The following is a 20,362-nucleotide window of genomic DNA, read 5'->3' on the forward strand; positions in this document are numbered from 1 at the left end:
AGAAAATTTAATCAGCGTAACTACTTTTCAGATGCAATGCTGTTAAGTATTCTTAATTTGCTCAACAATTCACTTATTTATGTACCTTTCTGGAGGAAATACGAGTTTAATCAAACAATTAGATTGAAGAGTTAGTGTACAGAAGGGCTGAAGTTCAACTGAACGCAAGGTAATTATGCTGAAATGAAGTTGGGCCTGCCGATCTGGAGTGGATTTTGTTTTTACTTTTTTTTTTGTTTTGGCCATGGAAATCTAGACAAGAAATTATGTTTGAAAGGATCACTAAGAAAACAGCGATTCTCTCTTCTCCAGCTGCCCCCCACAATCTATTTTATTTTGGTGGAATAAAAAGGCCGTTGCTGTTGTTTAAACTAAGCCATAATTTACAGTCAGGGAAACGGTCTTCATTTACCGTTCAGCAGAGCAGCTCCTGAAGCTGGCGTATGAAGAAGGATCGCAGGCTACTGCGTGCCCCCCTGCAATTAGGCCATTTCAGGATTGCCGGAAGAAATACACAGCGGGGTAAGTGTAGAGCAAAATGACTCTGCTCTATGGATGTGGGTCCTGCTGGAACTTCCTCCGTGCTTGGATTGCTGGTGCCTAGAGGAGATGGTGCCCATACGCGGGGCTGCCAGGCCTCCTGGAGCCCAGGGCTGCCCGTTTCTCCCTTCCAGAGCGCACCAGCACAAACCCTGCCCTGAGGAAGGGGCAGCGCACACCAGGACAGGTGGGGCTTGGGAGCCCCGGGCAAGTCCCATGTTCCAGTCCCAAGAAATTCATGGGCTGAGGTCACCTGGGGATGGGGAGACCTTTTTGCTGCCAAACCGACTTGGGACTGCCTTTCCAAGAACTTCCTTGAGCCCAGATCCTGCGAGAAACTGAGCACAACCCAGTACGGAAGTGTGTGCACAGCACGTTGCAGGAGGTCCTCAGCACAGCACACAGGATCAGTCCCAAAGAAGAAGTGGCAGAAAAGCCTGGGCTGGTGACGGAAACCTACAGGCTCTGTTAGCCGAGCTTCTGTGCCAAAATCTGCCCATGGTTTAAACGGCACAACTTTCAGGGCTGTGGTGGAAAGCATCTCATTTGGAGTAGGGCACTTTTCTCATGAAGGACCTGCTCTGAAGACCTTGGCAGCTCACAGGAATCTTTCCGTTGGCTTCCACATTATTTGGGCAAGTCTGTGAGCTGTGGTATTGGCCTGTTCTCCAGGGCCAGCTGTGGACTGCTCTAAGGAGTCTGCAAAAGGCAGCTATAAAAAGCAGTTCCACATCAGCAAGCTTAAACCCATGTCTGCATTACCCATGGGAAAAATGTGGAGCACCCCAGACCAAAACACCTACTTACTCTGCTTTGGGGAGAGTTTTGGGTTGGAAATAAGGGTGTTTTTCCTGAGGCGTCAAATTCTCTTTTGCACTGTGCCTATTGTCTAATAATTACAACATTTTCATGTCTAAATTCATTAAACAACAAACTTTCAGTAAATGGAACAGTTTGCTTGCAGATGGAATAAAAGAATATCCTTCCAAGTTTTATTTCCTCTTTATTAAAAACACAACATGCAAAGACATATTTGCAATGTCGCAACATAGGATTATTTTGGTTTCCAGTCTTTCTTTCCAAATGTGTTTCCAAAATGTCATGGATATTTTTTAAAGAACTTTTTCAAAGGTCAGAGAATGATGCTAAAATACCCCCAGCTTTGTGCAGATCGAGACATAACTGCACTCTCCATTAAATATCAACATTATCATTTGAAGCTATGAACACTGCTCTGGAATCACATGTATCTTTTATATCTAACCCAAGGAATGGCAAGTGTGACAGACTAAAGTTCACATCGAGACTAGTGCAAGGATTTTATTCACAGGTAAACTGATCTCAGCAATTTCCCAGTAATCTACTCCGTGGAAAGTCTGACTTTCAGGGAAAAGAAGGGAGAAGGAAAATTATAATGATTTTCACTCTATTTTCTGCTTCCCTTAGACCTGGCTTGTCTGGGATAGATTTGGTGGAAGTCAAATGGAAAACAGCAGGCGTAAGCAGTATGTTCCAGCATATTCATTCACCCCGTGCTGTGCACAGAGGAGGTAAATGAGTCCTGGAGGCCTCTCCTTCCCCCGTGCACAAGTCTGGAAGCCTGTCCCTGCTCCCAGCCCCCATCTCCGTGCGGGAAGGGGACCCAGGGTGCTGGGGCCACAGGGAGCGGCAGGATGGCTGCTGGTGGCAGCACGCCGCCCCGCTGCAGAAGGGACCTGGCGAGGAGATCAGCAGTGCATCTGTGCCGCCAGCAGCGCGGCGTCCGGCAGCGGGCAGCGATCGTCCCAGGTCCAGGTCCAGAGGGGTCAAGGCCTGGCCTACGTGGGACCCAGCCCCAGTGGTGTTTGGGCTCGATGCTGCTGCTGAGAAAAGCAACCCTGGGGAGCGCAGGTGAAGGGGAGCAAGCCCTCGTTTTGACGTCACTGGGAAGCAAGGGGGCTAAAAACAGTTTCACAAACGTTTCCAAACACAGATGGTGCCAGTAAATCAGGGGAGTGAATCTACAGCAGCGCAAGAAGAGCAGGGGCGTGTGGAAGGCAGCTGGGAAGGCCGCCCAGGTCTGCCTTGGATTCCCAGGGTCCCTGGTGGCCCCGTGGCGTCCGGCCGGGGCAGGGCCACGCTGCAGCTCGCCCCACGACAAGCCCCCGCCGTGGGGTCCTCGCTCCGAGCCGAGGGGCTGGCGCCGGCCCAGCCTCATACGCTCTTCTCTCCGTCCATGTGTTCCTTGGCCGGGGAGGGCTGCTTGTCCGGGCTGCCCTCCGGGCCGGGTTTGGCTGGCGGAGCGGGGCTGCTGCTGGCGGCTGGCAGGAGGTTAGCGGACTGCAGCACGGCCTCCGAGTGTTCCCGCGCTTTCATGCGCAGCGCGGCCACGCTGGCGGTGCGGTTGCTTTGGCAGCCGTACGTGGGCAGGAAGGAGAGGCCCATGGGGTCGGGAACGCAGCACGAGCACAGCGGGCTCCCTGGGGGAGGAAGGAGACAAGGCACTGTCACTGCCGCGCAAGGAGAGGGTCCCACTGGCGAGGGCTCTGAGCGGGGGTCTGTCCCCTGACCTGGCCGGGACGACTCACGCCTGCTGGCATCACATCCCGCTCTGCCTTCCCCTCCATGGAGGGCAGAGATGGGGTTGGGTCTTGGCTGGCATAAAGCCCTTCTCCAATCGACCTTCCGTAGGTAGGTGGATGTTTACTGGGTTGGGACTAAAAGAGCCAGATTCTGCTCTGCTGAGACACGCAGTCATTTGGGTGATAAAGGGAGTGAATTAGGGCAGCAGACTTGGAAATGAGCAATGAAGTTCAGATCACACCAGGTTTCCCCGCAAACCAGGCTGAGCTGGTTCCCAGTTCCTGTCCTGAGCTTCTGCCCTGTGGCTACCACCAGCCACTCCCTGGAGGTGGCCCCTGCCCTCCCCCAGCCCTGCACGGCTTCTTAACGCTTGCTTGGCTACGGCCCTGCCAATTACTGGCATCATATTTACCTGAAGGGGGCTGCTGTGCCTTCACCCCCCCCCACCTCTGGGTTTGCATACTGATGCTACCTCGAAGACAAGGGCCTCCAGAAGTGATCCAAGGCCACCTAGAGCTACTGCCACTGACCACAGCCTGGACTCCCAGCAGAAGGGATGGGCTGGACCATCACTGCCTGGCACCTGAGATACACAGGCTGTCCCAAGCAGGCAATACTGATTGGAGACAGGGTGAAATGGGCACTCTTCTCCATCTAAATGAAAAAGTTTCCCTGCACCCCACTACTGGAAGTAGTCCTCCCCACACCAGCTACCTTCCTGAGCTGGACCACTGCAAGCTCTTCCTCTAGCTCAGTCTGTGACAACACTGGGACCTAGGATGGTTCCCAAAAAAGCCCTCCTGGAAGTCCAGGTTGACCCACCTCCAAGACACGCAGTGCCTTCAAAGAGCCACCCTGGTACCTAGTGCAGATGCTGCTATCGAATGGAGAAGAGCATGTAAGAGGAGCAGGAAGAGGAGGCAGGGAGGGATGGCTGAGCTACCACTGTGAATTGCCCTCTGGTGAGAAACCCGAGGGGTGCCCTTCTTCCCAGGGTGCAAACAAACGCCACATGCTTTTCTACTCCCCTGATGAAAACTCATCCTTTGCTACTGTGCTACCACCCAACAGGAAAGAGCCCCCCAGAACACAACCTGACACGATGCAATGTCTTCCTCTGATCTTTCCAAGCCAAGGACTTGCTTTAATTTCTGCAGTTAATATTTGAGTTAAATGGCTCATGACTAAGTGATGGAACTAATAACCTGCAGGGAGCAGGTACGCTTTCTTTTATAATTCTGCTCTTGGTAGCAACGGGTCAGGACCTGTCTGCTAGGAATGAAGGCAGACAGATGTTTGGTTTTAGGATGTTACCAAGACTTCTCCCCAGCAGTTGTTGGACACTAGCAGCTTGTAGGTTCAGGAGAAAATACTTCTTGCATTTTAGAAAACAGAATCTGCAAGAAATGAGTTATTAATATAACTGAAAAGTCTTCACTACTCCTGTAATACTCCTCTGATCAAGCATATGATCACTAAAGCAACATTACCACAGGTCCAGGCATTCAGATCCCACATGCAAATCCTACTACTTGACTTAAAGCCTCAGATTTTTCCTTTTTAACACTAAGAAGCTCAGTCTTGAATTCTGTGGCTAATTTAAGCATCAGAGTGCTACTTTGAGCATCACAGAAAGACAGTTTATAAGAAAATCCATTCAGTAACTCACATCCAGTTTTTGCCACCTCCAACCACACTCATAAAGACATTTTTTGCCCTGTTGAAATATAGCCACTTCAGGGCTGCTGGGCAGCCACTGTTTCAACAGCAGGGGGAAGACCAAGACGGTTGGTACTTGCAGAGGTCTTTCAGCTGCAGAAGCCACACTTCGTTAGTTTTCCCCCTACTGTTAAACCTCACTAACTTTAAGTTAGGCTCTGAAATAGGGAAAGAGAGGCCTGACTGTGCATCAGCTGCCTTTACATTGCTGCCTCTCATGCAAACTGAGCAAGTTTTTCTAATGCAGCTGTTCTGCTCCTCTCTGTAGTACCTAACACAGACACCTAGCACAGACCCTGGCAGCTGAACAGGGTGGGAAGAAGAGTCTTCCCATTTTCAGAAGAGCAGGAATCGTCTCCATCCCCTAAAAATAATTTTCATTCCCTGGTTAGAAGGGGATAAAATGTTTATCAGTCTTCAGTACCAATCTAAGCTCTTTGCTTAATAATTAGACCCTGTGGCTCTGCAACCTGAGGCAACACAGGTACCCGTGGTGGAGACCAGGGCCTCTCTAGTAATAATTCATCCATTAACCATTCATTTCATTTTCACTGAGGTTAAAACACTTGCAAACAACAGCTCACACATGAATAAATGTAGAGTAACTAGTGTCATTTGCTCCAGGGTCCTGCTAGAGTACAGGAAAGTAGGATTTAGCCCTGTGTCTTTTTGCTGTAGAAGGATGGATGAATCTACCTTGTAATTGTCTGTGTCTGAGGGCAGTAAGTCCAGCGAAATCTGTCAGACTTCGCTAGTATGAAAGCCAGTATAAATGATGTGAGAATCACGAGCCCATGGTTTCCGCCTGCCTGTCAGTCAGTCCACGATGGACAGAGCTTCCCCAAGAAAGACGTGTTCACACAGAGCAGACATCAGCATTTTCTCACATCTTACCGCAGTGATTCTGAGCCTGTGGACCCCAGCTGGGAAAGAAGGAATCGTTCCAGTTACTCAGGCTCCTCAGAGGAGTTCAGGCACCTCACTCGCACCGAAATCAGTGAGGGTTACGCCTTTAGTCCTAGTGCCTGATCCAGCTTCCACTAACATCTGCAACAGTCTTATAATACTTTAATGGAATTTGTAGCAAGTTGCTAAGATGCAGACAAGGAACAGCTTTTCTTCTTTCAGGAACTTACTGACTCTTGTACGCAAAATTAAAATACACAATTAGATTTCCATTAACTTACAGCAAATTCTGCTGAATTGATCTAAACCTCCTTGTATTCCTATATGAGATCATACTTTAAAGGCTCAGCCTGAACATAAATACTTAATGTAATAAATACAGTCTGAAATATTTGATCCACTTGGCAGTTTAATTGATCTACTACAGAGACTGACAGGAAAAATTAAATTAGTTCTGTCTTGTCTCTGCCAACATCACATTTCAATTGTAATGATATTTGATCTACAATTTTTGTTGTGGACCCTTCTGTGCAGTTCTAAGGTTCAGCTTCAGCTTAGGAAAGTGAAACGGGAGGTAGGCCCATATTGATTCATGAGTATTTAAAATATGCATTTTGTATTTCAACTCAACAGTTTAAAGAATTTAATAGACAGTCTTTCCAAAAGACAAAATCCCAGTTCCCTTCCTCTTGCAGTTTTTGTATTTGTCAGTGTTTGATATGAACAGCTGAACATGAGCTGCAACCTGATATGGAGGGAAGTGAGGAAAAATGCCCATTTAAAATCCTCATCTGTCAATGCATACTCTTTAATTTTCAGTAAAAACGGTATGCTTGAACTAAATATAGTTTTCTTCTGATAATAATCACCTTGGTTTGTTTGAGCTCTGAATCCTCATAAACTCTGAAATCACTTTCACAAGGGATGAAAGATCAACAGCAACCTCAAGTTCGTAATTTCAGTTACCGGTGAGAGCTGATTCAAAGGGGGGGCCCTCTCTTGCCCTTCATATATGATGCCAACACTGTGTCTGATAAAGTCTGTGGCACAAACAGGAAAAATCATGGTGGCTTTATCCAAACCTTGATGAGCCTGAAATAGGAGGTTACCAGACTCTCCCAGCATAATTTAGAGTAGCCTCAAGGCTGCCAAAGTTGTGCTAGATGGCTCGTCTCAAGCTAGTTAAGTGTGGAAGCTACACATCCTGTTGGGAAAGGCAAGACGTTGGAAAGACGTTGGGAAAGGGCACTTCAGAGCTGGCAACAGAGTCCAAATGTGAGAATTTCAGATGTCCTGGGCTTGCAAACCGTTTGTGCACAATGCAAGCAGCACCAAGCTGATGACCTGGCTCAATTGCTCTAGAAGGAGCTGTTTTGTGCAAATAATTTGACACTAGAACTGGAGGATTTCATCCTCCCTGATTTGTGCCATCAGCACAATTCCAAAAAAATAATTCAGAAGTAAGGACCTTGCCTATTTGGACAGGAAATTTGGCAGCAATGCCCATAAGAGCTGGGAGAACAAAAACAATCCTTTGATACTGTCAGTTCAGTAACCATTTACCACTCTTCCCTTCCCCAACAACAGCCTTTCCCAAGCACATGATCAGACCCTAAATCCTGTTGATGTGTGTCACTCTCAGAGGGGTCAATGGTAACCCCTGCCCAGTTAAGATTCATCCACCTAATCAAGATTTGGTTTGGAGGAACAGTCCAGCACTCATTTCCTTCGTATGGCTCAGGTGCTCCCACCCCTAGGACTCCTGGCATCTGGGTATTCCCTAATCCTTGTTGCAGAGACTGAAAAATATACCTGTGAGGTAGGGCAGTGCCACAGTTGGGGACCTGTGGCCATGGAATCAAAGTAACTTGCTTGAGGTATGTATATCTGCGGCAAGCTAAAGAAATGTTTTAAATTCTCTGAAGTCACAGTAGCAAGTAAACTAGGACATATGTATTTGCTGAACAGAACCCTTTCGCTACACTTGCTACATTACATGGGTTTCCCAAGGTCACACACTGAGAAAGCTCAGTAAATCCATCATCAAGTACTAATGAATGACAGAGACAATAAAGGACCCAAAGAGTTTTGATTCCCGTCCCCCAGTCGTATGATAAACCACTGTGCTTCAAGTCAGTAAACACTAGTTCAAGAGTAAGTCGGGTCCTTGAATGCTTCTTTCTCAGCCTGTCTCTAACCCAGTGATGTTGAGCAAACTCTTTTCATCTTTCCATAATAGAGACTGAAATCTAATGGATAGAGAGTTCTAGTTTTTTTTTCTCCTGGATACTGCAATTAAGCTTCCCTTATATGAACAACAGCAACCACAGCAGCAACAAACCATAAAAGAGCCTAATCAATGGGGCCCCGGAATATCCACTTTGATGTGCATAATGCAGTCCTGCCTTTCTGTCAGTAGCGTGGAGCTGCTGTGAAAACCAACTGAGCTATAACTTGCACAGAGCAGAGCTGTGGGTGAATTATGAAAGTAATTCCCTGGCAAGTGTAATTATTTCTCTCCTCATACACTGCACTTTGAATCATGGGGTCTGGGGAAATTTCAGCGGAATGTAACAGATACACTTCTGGCCTCAGCCACCAGAATGGTAGAACACTTCCGCTAAAAACCGGAGATTCTTGTTTACTCCCATTAATAACATTTCTACATTAATGAATTGCGTTCATGCTGTCATCCATTAAGAAGGTGCTTTGAGGTCTCTCTCTGCACAGAGCACTAGCTTCTCCTGATGACTCTATTGTTATACAGCCCATAAATAAAACAAGTATTTTCCCTTCATATTTGAGGTCTGCAATTAAATCTACTAAATGGACTGCAGATGCATGGTTTACAGTAAGTGATTCATCTTGGAAGATCATGGAAATGTCGAAGTCACCACAATGAAGTAGCATAGTTGTCAAATTAGCACAATTTCAGACAGTAACAAACACCAGAAATTTCATCTATGTGAGTCAATCTTCTTCCTGAGTATGGCCAGTAGTGGAGAACTAAAACCCTGAAGTAGGAAGGCCTGTATCCCATAGAAATTATGATCTTATGATTGTTTTTCAACTGACAAACTGAACTGCCTGAAAGAACAGTATGCCGTGGGGTAATATGGCGGTTAAGAGGTGCTTGATACTAAATACAGCCTCTGATATGATAAACTTTAGAGAGGGAGAGGACTTAAGGGAAGGAAAAGATCTGATGTGTTATTGAAGAGAGAATATTGGACAGAAACAAATAAAAACTGATCAGTGGTGGTATACTTTTGTCTGGAACAGTCTATGGTCTGAACTACAGTTCTGATCTCTGCTGTACAGATGGCCTGTTTTCTTCACAGAGCACCCTACGATGGTAATGTCATCCTTTTGGGGAAAAAAAATGCAGTTCCAGAGACAGCAGGGTTCATAGGGTGTATTGCCTAGGGAGAATAGTTTGCTTCTCTGACACCTGTGCAAACCTAGCTTCATGCTCCAACAATATTCCCATTTATCTGGAAGTGGCACATGCAGGACTCAGATCAGCACTGCATGTTGAAGAGTTGCAGAGCCACAAAAAGCATGAAGCAAGCTTACAGTGCACTGCAGTCTTTCCAAAAACAAAGTTGCAGCTTCAGACCCTGTCCTATGCCAGGCTGCTCTGAGATTTCATGTCTCTACTAGACTGACTTCATCTGGAAAAGTAAGTTGGTTACATCCTTGTACTACAAAGTAGATCCAGGTAGCATGTTCCCTAGACACTTTATACAGCCTTGGAAATCTGGGGCTGGAGCCAAGCAATCAAACTCAGAGAAAGAGAAGTATTGGTTTCTTTACATAAGACAGAGAATTCTCAGGTGGCACAATGAAAATGGCCCATAAGAGCATAAAATAATTGTTAATTAGTTAGATCACCATCATCGCTTGTTATTTACTGTATCGATTTTAATTGTCTCCTTCTAAAGCATCACTCAAATATTATTCACTGACATGAACAAAGCATTGGCTCACAAGCTCAACACAGCAAATCCTGTCTCCTGAAAAGAATAACAACCTAAACTTCCCAGTGGTATCTGATGCACTGGGAGGGCCTGTTTGTCTGCAGGCGGCTTTCACTGTCTTACTGAAGCATACAATTCACTTTACTGGTCAGGATTGCTCTCTTAATGGTGGGAATATGTATCTATTTACAGGATTCACGCAGATGGACTCTACAGAAGCATTTCACTTGAAATTTGCATAGAAGAAAGCCGGGTCATGCATCCATTGGTAGTGAAATGGTGCCTTGATTCTGGGGCAGCTGTTCTGCTTTCAAAGGCTCAAAGAATTCCTGGTAGTTTCAAAGTGTGGTCAGAGCAGGACAGGCATTGGGAAGGGTTTAGGTCATTTGACTCTTCAATAAAACTTGCAAAAGATACTTCAGATCTTTCTTGGAAAATTTTACTATTTGTTGAATTTCTCTTTCTTAAACAATCCAAAAATCACACATCCTAGAATTTTATGCTCTGTATTGAATCTGATGATGTTCTGCATGTCAGAAAGACCTATCCCCTATCCCCTCAGAAGCAGTATGGCAGAGTTTTGCTGCATTTCTACTGCAAAATGGGACTGAATTTTCAAGGGAGATGTTAGCTGTTTAGGTCACTTCATTAAGATACAGGAGAACACAAACTAATGTCCACCTAAATGTAGAGTTAGTTCTCCTTCCACGGGCCTAAAGTGCTGTGAATCATCTCCTAGCTCAAAGGAGGAAACGAGAAGATATATTCAAACCAAATGAATTTAGCAAGATGAAGATGATCATACAAAGGTTTTGGGAGCACTGTTTCTCCCTGCCTATTGCTTCTTTCCCACAACCATTTTCTCTTCTTTCAGATTGACATGTGAGGTTGGTTTTGCTCTCATATACATTAATTTAGATGGACCATTATTCACTCATGTTTCCATTCCAAAGCAAAACCGAAAGTGAATCAGTCCTGTGATCCTTTCGGTGCACTCACAACCATTAGCAAGAGTCCTGTTCATCACTGCCAACTGATGAGGCTGAATCTCAAGGTCTCCTGTGCACTGCCCCTACCCCAGCCCAGGTGAATTGGTCTTGGAGAAACAGGGTAAGAGGAACTTATGGAGGTGAGCCAAGGAAAGGAGAGACAATATTCCACAGGTAAATATGGCAAGAAAGATGTCACAGTTCTTCTCTGTTTGTATAAATCAAATGTGTCACCTTACAGAACAACAGTTGAATTCTTCCCTCTCACCTCTAAGCCAAAATATGATGCACCTGAGAACTAACTGCAGAAGAAAAGGATCTCCCCTCAAAGCAGCAGTGCAGTCTATTAGTCCCTTGCAAGTATTTCAGTCTGTTGACAGGCAGTTGCAGCTCCACAAAGCTCTTGGTAGGTGGATATGCAGATACGCAAACCCATAACAGGAATTCTGAAAATTGCAATGTTTTGCATTATCCCAGTCCCCTTGCATGGACCTAGAGATTTCTAGTGCCAGAGAGGAAATATAAACTGGGCATCTCAGCAATGAATTGCAGGTATAGCTGAGAACATTCATCCAGGGAATACTCAGATGGGTTTCTCTGATACCTGCCCATCTCTATTCAAATTGTAAAAAATCAATGTTTACATTTGGGGCCAATTTTTCAGAGACACAACCTTTTAGCCTCAGCCTGGGCAAATGACTATCTAATGAGCTTCTCTATAAGAGATTCAGGAATAGGATTCCTCCTGCCCTTAGTTTGTGAAACTTCTATAAAGCAAAAAGGAGCAAATAATTAATTTTTCAATTTAGGGGGTGAGCTGTAAAATCACAAGAAAAAAAATATCTGGAGGTCATCCAAATAAATAAAACTAAAAAACCCTCACAACAGATTTTTCAGGCCAAATAAAACATTATTTCATTTTGCTTAGCTTTGGTTTATTTGGATTATTTTCCTTAAAATTTAGCTAAATTTAAAAACGAAGCAAGGGAGAATAAAGTGTTGAAGCATTCAATTTTGCAAATGCTTAACCGCAGTGCTTTAAGAATAAAATAGTCCTTACTTCCATCTAAAACTATTCACAGAACTTGACTCTGTTTCCAAAACATTCAACTGCATTTATGCCTGAATAATCTCTTTGTCTGAAAAATTGCACCTGGATCTACTCGAGAGAGGTTGTTCCTGCCTGATGAAATAAGCAGAAAGTGTCTGCCCCAAGACCTCATGGCCACAGGGCAGAGATCAAGAGGACTTGTGCAGTACAACAGCTACTGCCCACTTACAGGGTCCAGGTGGAAAGTCATCCTTTAACTTTCATGGCTTTTCTTGATTCAAAATCCCTATTCCACACCCACCAGGGTGGCACTAATTACATGGCGTGTTTGGCTTCTGCTCTTTCAGGAGGACAGGAGCGGAGGGGTAGGACACTGGACTTGATGCAAAACTCGGCAGTTCCAAACATGTGCTTCAGGAATATACCTTGGCCATGCTGATGTACCTGGACATACTTGTGAGGTGCCTGAGGTATGGCACAGAACATAGTGAGAGACATAAAAATACTTCTATATTCACAGAGGAAGGTCTTAAACTTTGGGAAACTTTCCTCGCAAAATACGTAATGCATTGGGACATTCAGTAAAGAGGTGTGCCGCTTTGTGCTTGGCAGTGGTCTGAGATTTTGTATCCTACAAATCTATAAACTGAATTCATCCTACTTACACCCTTAGACTTACAAATTATTAGACGAGGAACAGCTAATGGATCAGCTGGTGATTTATTTTTAAAAGATGCATACTGCTGCTTTTTGGCAACTCAAAAGGGTATGGATACTGGATGTACCCTTCCTGATGCCTGGGCCCCAGGCAATGAGGAGTTGCTTTGTACACTCCCTATTCCCATGCACACGCTTTATCCAAGTTCTCAGAGAAGTCCTGCTGTTGGAGAGGAGAAAGCTCTGGCGTTGTGCAGAGATGCACAGCAAAGGAAACTGCATGCAAAGAGCGGATGAGGCATCAGTAATGGTGCCAGGTAATGTATAATGCAAAAGGACATGTATAACTAATTTATTAGTATAAATTTGACTCTAAAAAGAAGAAAGCACATGTGGAGTAAACTTCAAAGGACCAAACCCTACCTGCCTTACTCCTGGAGACAAACTCTGACTTCACTAAACCTATTTGTCTGAAGGGGATTTGCCCCCAAACCATGCTACAATTTACAACGGGAGACTCCCTCCTGACCTGCAACATCGCGCAACCACTGCAATTACTGTCTGCCATAGCAGAATGAAGGATCCATCATTTCCTATGGGCTTCTCCACTGGTGCAACTGGGAGCACACCCGTGGCTTGAAAGAGATGCTCTTTGAGCTTATCACTGGAGTTAAAGGAAGTCACTTACCTTTTAGAGAGGCAACATGGGATAAAGCTTGTGCATAGGTGGCTGTGTTGAGAAGAGTCCCTGGCAGGCAGGAGGGGAAGAAAGGCCCAGTAGGACCAACGGCTCGACTCAGGCTGGAGGAGAAGAGAAAATAGCTCACAAAACCAGAACTAGCTGATTCAAGACAGTGCATGTGTGGGAACACAAATGCATATTTGTGTCATGATCACAGGCTCAGTGGGACCAAAGCCTGGATAACAGTAGCCTCCCACTGCCACCAGCTTCTCAACATCCCTGCAGGGAGCACTTCTGCCCATGAGTTGCAAGAGAGACGCTTTGTCTTCTAGTGATTTGGGCTGTACCTGAAAATGATACTGGCTAGGTCTCAGCCTGGCATGAGGCAAGTCTGTATGCACATACATACGTACGATGCATGCTTGCATGCAGAGAGAGGTGCTTGCTACGTCTAGTACTCTTACCTCTGCTGGATCTCCAGACTCTCTTTTTTATTCCTGGTTTGATCTGCTGGAGAAGGGGAATTTAAGTTCCTCACAGGAGGTGCCACCTCAGCCATTGGTTCCTTAGCGCCTTCTTGGTCGGACGTGCCTCTCTCTGTTTTCCTCCATTTCGCTCTCCGATTTTGGAACCATACCTGGAGCGGGAGAGCAATCAAAGCCGAATACCACGTTTAGCTGGATGTGAAGCAAGGAAACTGTTCATAAGCTGCCGCTCTTGTGAAGTAAAGTCATTTTGAAGCTTGGCTAAAACTTTCCTGTTACATATTTCGTGTCCTCATTGCTATTCTGGTTGAGCCTTAGGAATACACTTCTATCTGGAATATTTCTGTGCCTGGAAACCAAGCCAGGGATGTCTAAAGACATCCAAAAGGCATGTTAAGAAAAAAATCCAAATCTCTGATGTTACTGTACCAGTTAGCAAAACATTTTAACATATGCTTACCTTTATGCACACATTTAACACTCATTTCTATGTTTTAACACGTTTAAATACCTTCTGTATAGGGACAGAATTAAATACATATCTAAGTACTCTGAAGAAATTGTATGCAGATCTTTAAATGATCTCCTGCTAGAATTAGATGTATCAAAACTGAAAAGCCGTATATTAGGCCATCTTAGCCATCCCATTTCCCAATGAGGGTTTTAACTAGCGGTTACTCTTTGATATATTTGCCGAACCTGCATTTAGATGACTTAAGGAGGGCTAGGTACTGATTTTGGAAGACCATTCTGCAGTCTAATACATGTTACTTTCCAAAACTTTTTTTTCCTTGATATACAACTTAAATGTTCATGTTCTTTAGTCCCAGCACTTTTGTTTTTTTTCCGTTCACCTTGGGGCTGATGCTCTGAAAGCACCTTACTGAGGTGGAAAATACCGAGCCTCCCTTGAGGTCAGGAAATCCACATTTTAATACATGACTTCAAGTACAGGCAAGATTGTTATTATTATTATTCCCCTCCTACAACTCCATTTTTAGTTAGCTGCCTTTTAATTGCATGTATCAGCAAACGTTGAATAATGATTTTATCTATATTCTAAATTTAGAGCAGTTAAATGCAAAGCAAAATGCAGACACTTTCTTGCGTCTTAATTGAATGAAGGTCACAGCTATAACAACATTTAATTGAGCTATTTTTCATTATCATATTTTAATGACTTTGCACTGACAGTTCGCCTGCTTCTGAGGAAAGAGCATGATGAAGTCGTTTATTTCCCTATTTAGTTATTGTTTGACAACATCATCTTCGATTAAGACTCTGCTTTATAGCACATTAATCATATTTGAATGAGCAAGGGGTATAAATGTAAACATATCTCCCATCCTCTGTGTTTCCTCATGTCCCTGCATGAAAGCAGGCTAAACAAATGCTTGCATCTATTGTCTGTTTGCATAATAGCCAACAACAAGGCTAAACACCCGTCCTCAGCAATCTCATTGTCACCACCCCTATCTCACCCTTGCACCTTTCAGGAAGAAGTTATGATCTTCCACTTCTGAATGCTCAATAATTGTCCCATTTATCTCAATTTGCAGTTCAGTCTTTAGGCACCAGTAGCCAAAATGGCATTTTTTATTATTTTTTTAAGCTAGTACCTACAATGCACCGGCAAAAGGAGATTTTCATTTCCAAATAATAATCAGTTTAATTTGCCCACATATGACCAATGATTCATGTTCAGATTTAATAATCAGGATCGCATAATCTGATTATAGGAGAAATAATTTGTTTACAATCCCCAATTTACTGTGGTGAATTCCATTATCTCTCTTCAGCCATTGGGTTTTAAGAGATACTAACATGACCCTAGGGAACAAAAGGCAAGCTATTATATTTCCTACAATTAGATCTTTGCATAGTCTTAACCCCGAGCACCTAAATAAAAAAAAACACACACACAGAAACAGCATGAAGAAAAACCCATATATAAAATGAATACATAATTGTGTTCAAAAAATGGCTTGCAAATCAGCAGTGGATGCCTGCAGAGTTATATGGATCCATCTCTTACAACTGCAGGACTGCTGTTCTTAGCAGCTTGGAGACACTTAAATAAAGTTAATTGCTGGATGTGGAAAAAATATACTTGGATCAAAAAACTAAAAAAAAAAAGGAGGGAAGAAAGGGAAGTGGGGAAAACAGAGGGGAGAGGAGAGCCATTGTGGCCGGTGGTATTTATTGGATCATGTTAAATGTGTGGGAATTGGTCTGCAGGCTCTTTAGCCATGTAAATGAAGCATTTGGAAAGTAGGCAAAAGGGAGAAAAGTTGAGGAGCTGCAGAAGATTTCTTCCTGGCAGCTGGGCTCCCTGCAGCTGGCTAACCCCACTGCTTGACAGTGGTCATAGCCGCTTTGGAGAATCACGTCTCAGCTCTTTTCTCTACACACCCCCTCCAAAAGCAAGGAAATGGATGTGCATTGATGTAATTTAGTACCTTGGAGACGCGGACAAATTAGTGTAGAACATTATCACTAGTTAATTATGAATGACCGATTAATCAACCTAATCTAATATTCCACATTATGTTGATGTTATTAAAGTGCATCATGAAAATGACAGATCGTCTTCATTTGCGTTCTTTGGCCAAATGTGCACTCTGCAGTCATGATGTCAAAAAAAAGAAGAAGTTTGCCAGTTTGGCTGCCCCCGGGTTAAATCACGCCCCAGGATGTTTACCTGCACCCTGGCTTCCGTGAGGTTGATTTTCATGGCCAGCTCTTCCCTGGTGAACACATCGGGGTAGTGGGTCTGGGCGAAAACGGCTTCCAGTGCCTCGAGCTGGCGGAGGGCAGGAGAGCAGGCATCTGTCAGGGGCGGCGCGCAGCGGGGGCGGCCCCGGGGGCTCCCGCCGCCTCGCCGGGGGCTTCCCGAGGGGGAGCCGGGCGGCCCGGCGGGGCAGGGGCAGGGGCAGGCAGGGCGGCAAGCAGGGACGCGGCTCCTACCTGCTGCAGGGTGAAGGTGGTGCGGTTGCGGCGCTGCTTCCTGCGCAGGAACCCGTCGTCGAAGTCGCCGGCGGAGTGACCCGCGAAGGGCGCCGCGCCTGCGGGCGGGGAGCGCGTTAGGGCCGCGGAGCCGCAGCCCCCGGCGAGCCGCGGCCCTGCGGGCGCCTCGGCCGCGGGGCGCAGAGGGCCGGCGCCGGGCCGCCCCGGCCGGGCCCTCCGGGAGAGGCCCCAGCGCCCCGGCAGCTCGGGCACCCGCCGCCGCGGAGCCCCCTCGGCGCCGTCGGGGCGCCGGTGTCGGCCGGAGCCGCGCTCGGGACGGGCTGGGGAGCCCCTGGCCCGCGGGAGCTGCCCCGGTGCCCGTGCGCGGGGCGTCGCGGCTCAGCCCACCGCAGCCGAGGGACACCCCCGCCCCCTCCGAAGGGTCGTTTTCGGCCCATTTATATTCTAAAAGGGCGAAGAGACGAGACTAAGATGGAAGCACAGTGACTGCAAGTCGTTCTCGTAAAAGCAGCGCTTTTCTGCCGGGAGCAAGAGGGATCCCCAGGCCGGAGCGTTTCTGTGCCGGTGGAGGGAGCAGGAGTTAGGTCGCTTGGCAGTTTGCACCCGCGCTCGCCCTCCTCCATCCCCGGACGGGGAACCGCACGGCCGCGGAGACGGCGCGGGTCTTTGTGCAGCGCCGAGCGCGGGGGCACGGAGGGGAGGGAGGAGGGGACTTTGGCCGCCGCTGGACTGCAGGGTCTCTGCAGAGGTGCTGGAAAGGGCAAGTCCCTGTCCCCCGCCGGGCGGTGATTTCCGAGGGACCCGAGAGGCAAATGGAGGCACCGGACGCCGGAGGTTTGTCCCTGGCCGGAGCCCGGGGGAGGGGAGACACCCCGCCGGGGCGGCGGCCGTGGGAGCTGCCCCAGCCTCCGCTGCTCCCGAATTAACACCGCTGCTGCTCTGCCTCAGAGGTTTCGCTCCCTTTTTGTTTACCGACAATATAGGGTGAAAAACAAACAAACAAACAAACAAACAAACCCACGACTAAACAGCAAAGCCCCCAAAGCGGCGCCAAGGGTCCCCAGGACCGTCCTGCAGAGCTGCCGCCCTCCGGCCACGGGGCTGGGGGAGCCGCGACGCCGCGCTCGTCTCGCAGCAACATTTGGGAAATGCGGGCGGCCCCCAGCCCTCCTGGACACAGAGGGGTCCCTATCGCCCCGGAAGGTGCCCATTACAGAGCAAAGTGATGGCCCGGCCGCCTCGAGGGCCCAGTCACCTCCCTCCTGGCCCTCGGGGCACCCGCAGCAAACGCTGCCCGAAAAGGGCATTTCTGTTGCTGCTTCTCTGGGTTTTTGTTTGTTTGGAGGGCAGCTCTTTTCTGTTTGTTTTCTTTGTATTTAACTTAGGATGCTCTACGCTGGACGGCTTCACCCTTTAGCGCGGCAGGTCGGTCGTGCTCGCCTCCTGCGGCACCCGCGGGGGCCAGGTGAGCGGCCCCGGCACGGCACGGCTCGGCTCGGCTCGGCTCGGCTCGGCTCGGCTCGGCCCGGCCCGGCCCGGCCCGGCGCGGTCCCGGCTCTAGCGGCCGGACTCCGAGCCCGCACCGCAGCCGGCCGACAAGCAGGCGCCCCAAAAGCGCGTTTCCCGAGCCGGCTGCCAGGAACTAGCGGACGAGGCGCAGGCGGCCGGCGGGGCGCAGCGGGACCCCGGCCCGGTCCCCCCTGGGCCCGGCCCCCCCTGGGCCGGGGGGGGTTTTCCAGCCGGCGACGCGCAGCCCCGCGGGGTCCGCGGGCTTCACCGGGGGAGACCCTCGCCCGGAGGAGGGCTAAGCCGCCCAGCCCGCTCCTGGCGGCGGCGGTGCGGCGGGGGAAGCCCCTCGCTGGGCGGCGGTGCACGGGCCGGGGGCCGGGGGCGGGCGGGGGGGGCTTGGGGGCTGGCGGCGGCAGCACCGGGCAGGGCAGCCCGCCCGGCAGCCAAGTTGGACGGCGAGGCCCGGGCTGGCCCCGCGCTGCGAGGGGTCTGGGCACATGCAGGGGTGACCGGGGGAAACCCCGGCTGCTGCCGTTTTTGTAAAAAAAAGCAAAGAAAAAATTAAACAAAAGCCCCTAACCAAAAAACACTAGGGAAAAACCTCCCAACTCTTTTCTTTCTCGCTCTCTTTTTGTTTTAGTCGCTCTCTGCCTTTCCCCATCCTCCCGCAGAAATTCGTAAAATAACATTAAAGATTTATGCGGTCCCTTTGGCTGGAGGGAGGAGGCGTGACCACGTCCTGAAAGTGTCCCGATTACAGCCATGACACCAACATCTGTGCTGGGAGGGGAGAAAAGCATCTCTTTCGTAGCCTGAGGCTCAACTGCGGGATCGCTATCCACAGAGGGGAGGCAGGTGGCAAAATGACGGGGAGGGGGGTGTAAAAACAAGGCCTTTCCAACAGGAATCAAATTAAAAAAAAATCATGCAATCCTTCTTTCCACCCTGTGACAAAAGGGGGAAAGCTGGGGGCGGGGGTGGGGAAACAGGGTTGTGTTTTCCCTTTGAAAAAGACGATGCGCTTTTATATTGAGCTATCGCTATAGATTTGCATCTTATCTAAGCACGCATCAGCACCCCGCGCATGTGAGGACAGGCAGAAGTGGTGTCTCTCGGCGCAAGCCGGACCACAGTTTTACCCCCGTCGCCCGGCGCGGACACACACACGCGTACGCGCAGCGCCAAGTTCAGCCTCGGACTCGGCGGCTCCGTGCGCCCACACTCACCCTCCAGCTGCGGCGGGCAGTGGAAGTAGAACATGGCCCTGCCGCCGCCCGGGCGCCCCGACGGCGCGGCCGGGCGAGGCCGAGGGGCCGCGGGGCTCCCGCGCTCCCCCCGCACCGGCGCAGCAGCAGCAGCTCCCCGCCCGGGCACCGCCGCGCTGTCACCTGCCGACCTGAGGACAGAGAGAGAGAGAGGAAGGGGGAAAAAAAAGAACAGGTGAATAACCAGAAGAAAGAACCTAGAGAAACTCATTGATGATCCTAGATCCCGTCCCAGAGGAGGCAGAGAAAACAGTGACTAACGCTGCATGCAACGAACTGAAAGAGCCAAAGGCGGAAAACTCCGTGGTAGGTGCACAATAATCAGAATCAGCAAAAGTTAGTTGCTGCCTTTTTTCCAAATAGTAGATAATGTCTGCCTCTTTTGCATCCATCCATCCGTTTATCCATTCATCCTTCTATTCATCCATCCATCTATCCAGATATTTATCTCAAACATTCCCTTCCAGATAAAATAATTACAGAATGAAAAAAAAATCTTAGAGCAAAGAACTGATTGCTTAAAAAAACCCCTAACTATTCTGCCTAAATGAAATATCAATAAAACCTAAAAGCTGTCTTCTTTTTAAAACATCCACCACACTGAGAGCTGCGTTCAGGTTGAAAACCAATGTCCTCGGCAGGAAAAAACTACTCAAATTTATATACAGTCATATCAAAAATCCAGAAGGCAAATAAAAATAATAATCCATACCTAAACCGAACAGAAGTCAAATCACCAGTAAGGTTTGGGGATATTTTGCCCTGGAATAAGGCACTGAGAGTTGTTGGCTGCAGAGACAGAAGGGCTCTGTGGAGTTCTGGAAGTGGCCAGATGTCTTTATATCTGTCTACAGCATGCTCTGCCTCTCAGCACTTGCCTTTATAATCTCACGCATAATTGGCCTTAATCTGATTATTTCCAGCGCTGTCTACAGTGAGTAACTTGGATAGGTCTATTGGGCCCTACAAATGGCCCACGTGGTGCGTGGAGGAGAAAAAAAAAAAGAAGAAGAAGAAGAAAAGGAAAAACCCGTCATTTCTCAGCAAACA

At 47.9% G+C, this 20,362-nt stretch overlaps 1 protein-coding gene across 1 annotated transcript; it reads right to left on the minus strand.

Annotated features, from left to right (window-relative positions):
* Window positions 1-15: 15 nt before the first annotated feature.
* DRGX (dorsal root ganglia homeobox) lies at window positions 16-20,134 on the minus strand. Its single transcript, XM_026109966.2, has 7 exons — window positions 20,025-20,134; window positions 19,274-19,443; window positions 16,539-16,636; window positions 16,273-16,374; window positions 13,551-13,723; window positions 13,093-13,205; window positions 16-2,999 (listed from the first exon to the last, which is right to left on the minus strand). Exons 2-7 carry the CDS (start codon window positions 19,305-19,307, stop codon window positions 2,734-2,736), a joined length of 786 nt encoding a protein of 261 aa, XP_025965751.2. The 5' UTR covers window positions 19,308-19,443; window positions 20,025-20,134; the 3' UTR covers window positions 16-2,733.
* Between the last annotated feature and the right edge of the window lie 228 nt (window positions 20,135-20,362).

This window comes from Dromaius novaehollandiae, chromosome 6, assembly GCF_036370855.1.
Source record: "Dromaius novaehollandiae isolate bDroNov1 chromosome 6, bDroNov1.hap1, whole genome shotgun sequence".
In the NCBI taxonomy this organism is placed as follows: Eukaryota; Metazoa; Chordata; class Aves; order Casuariiformes; family Dromaiidae; genus Dromaius; species Dromaius novaehollandiae.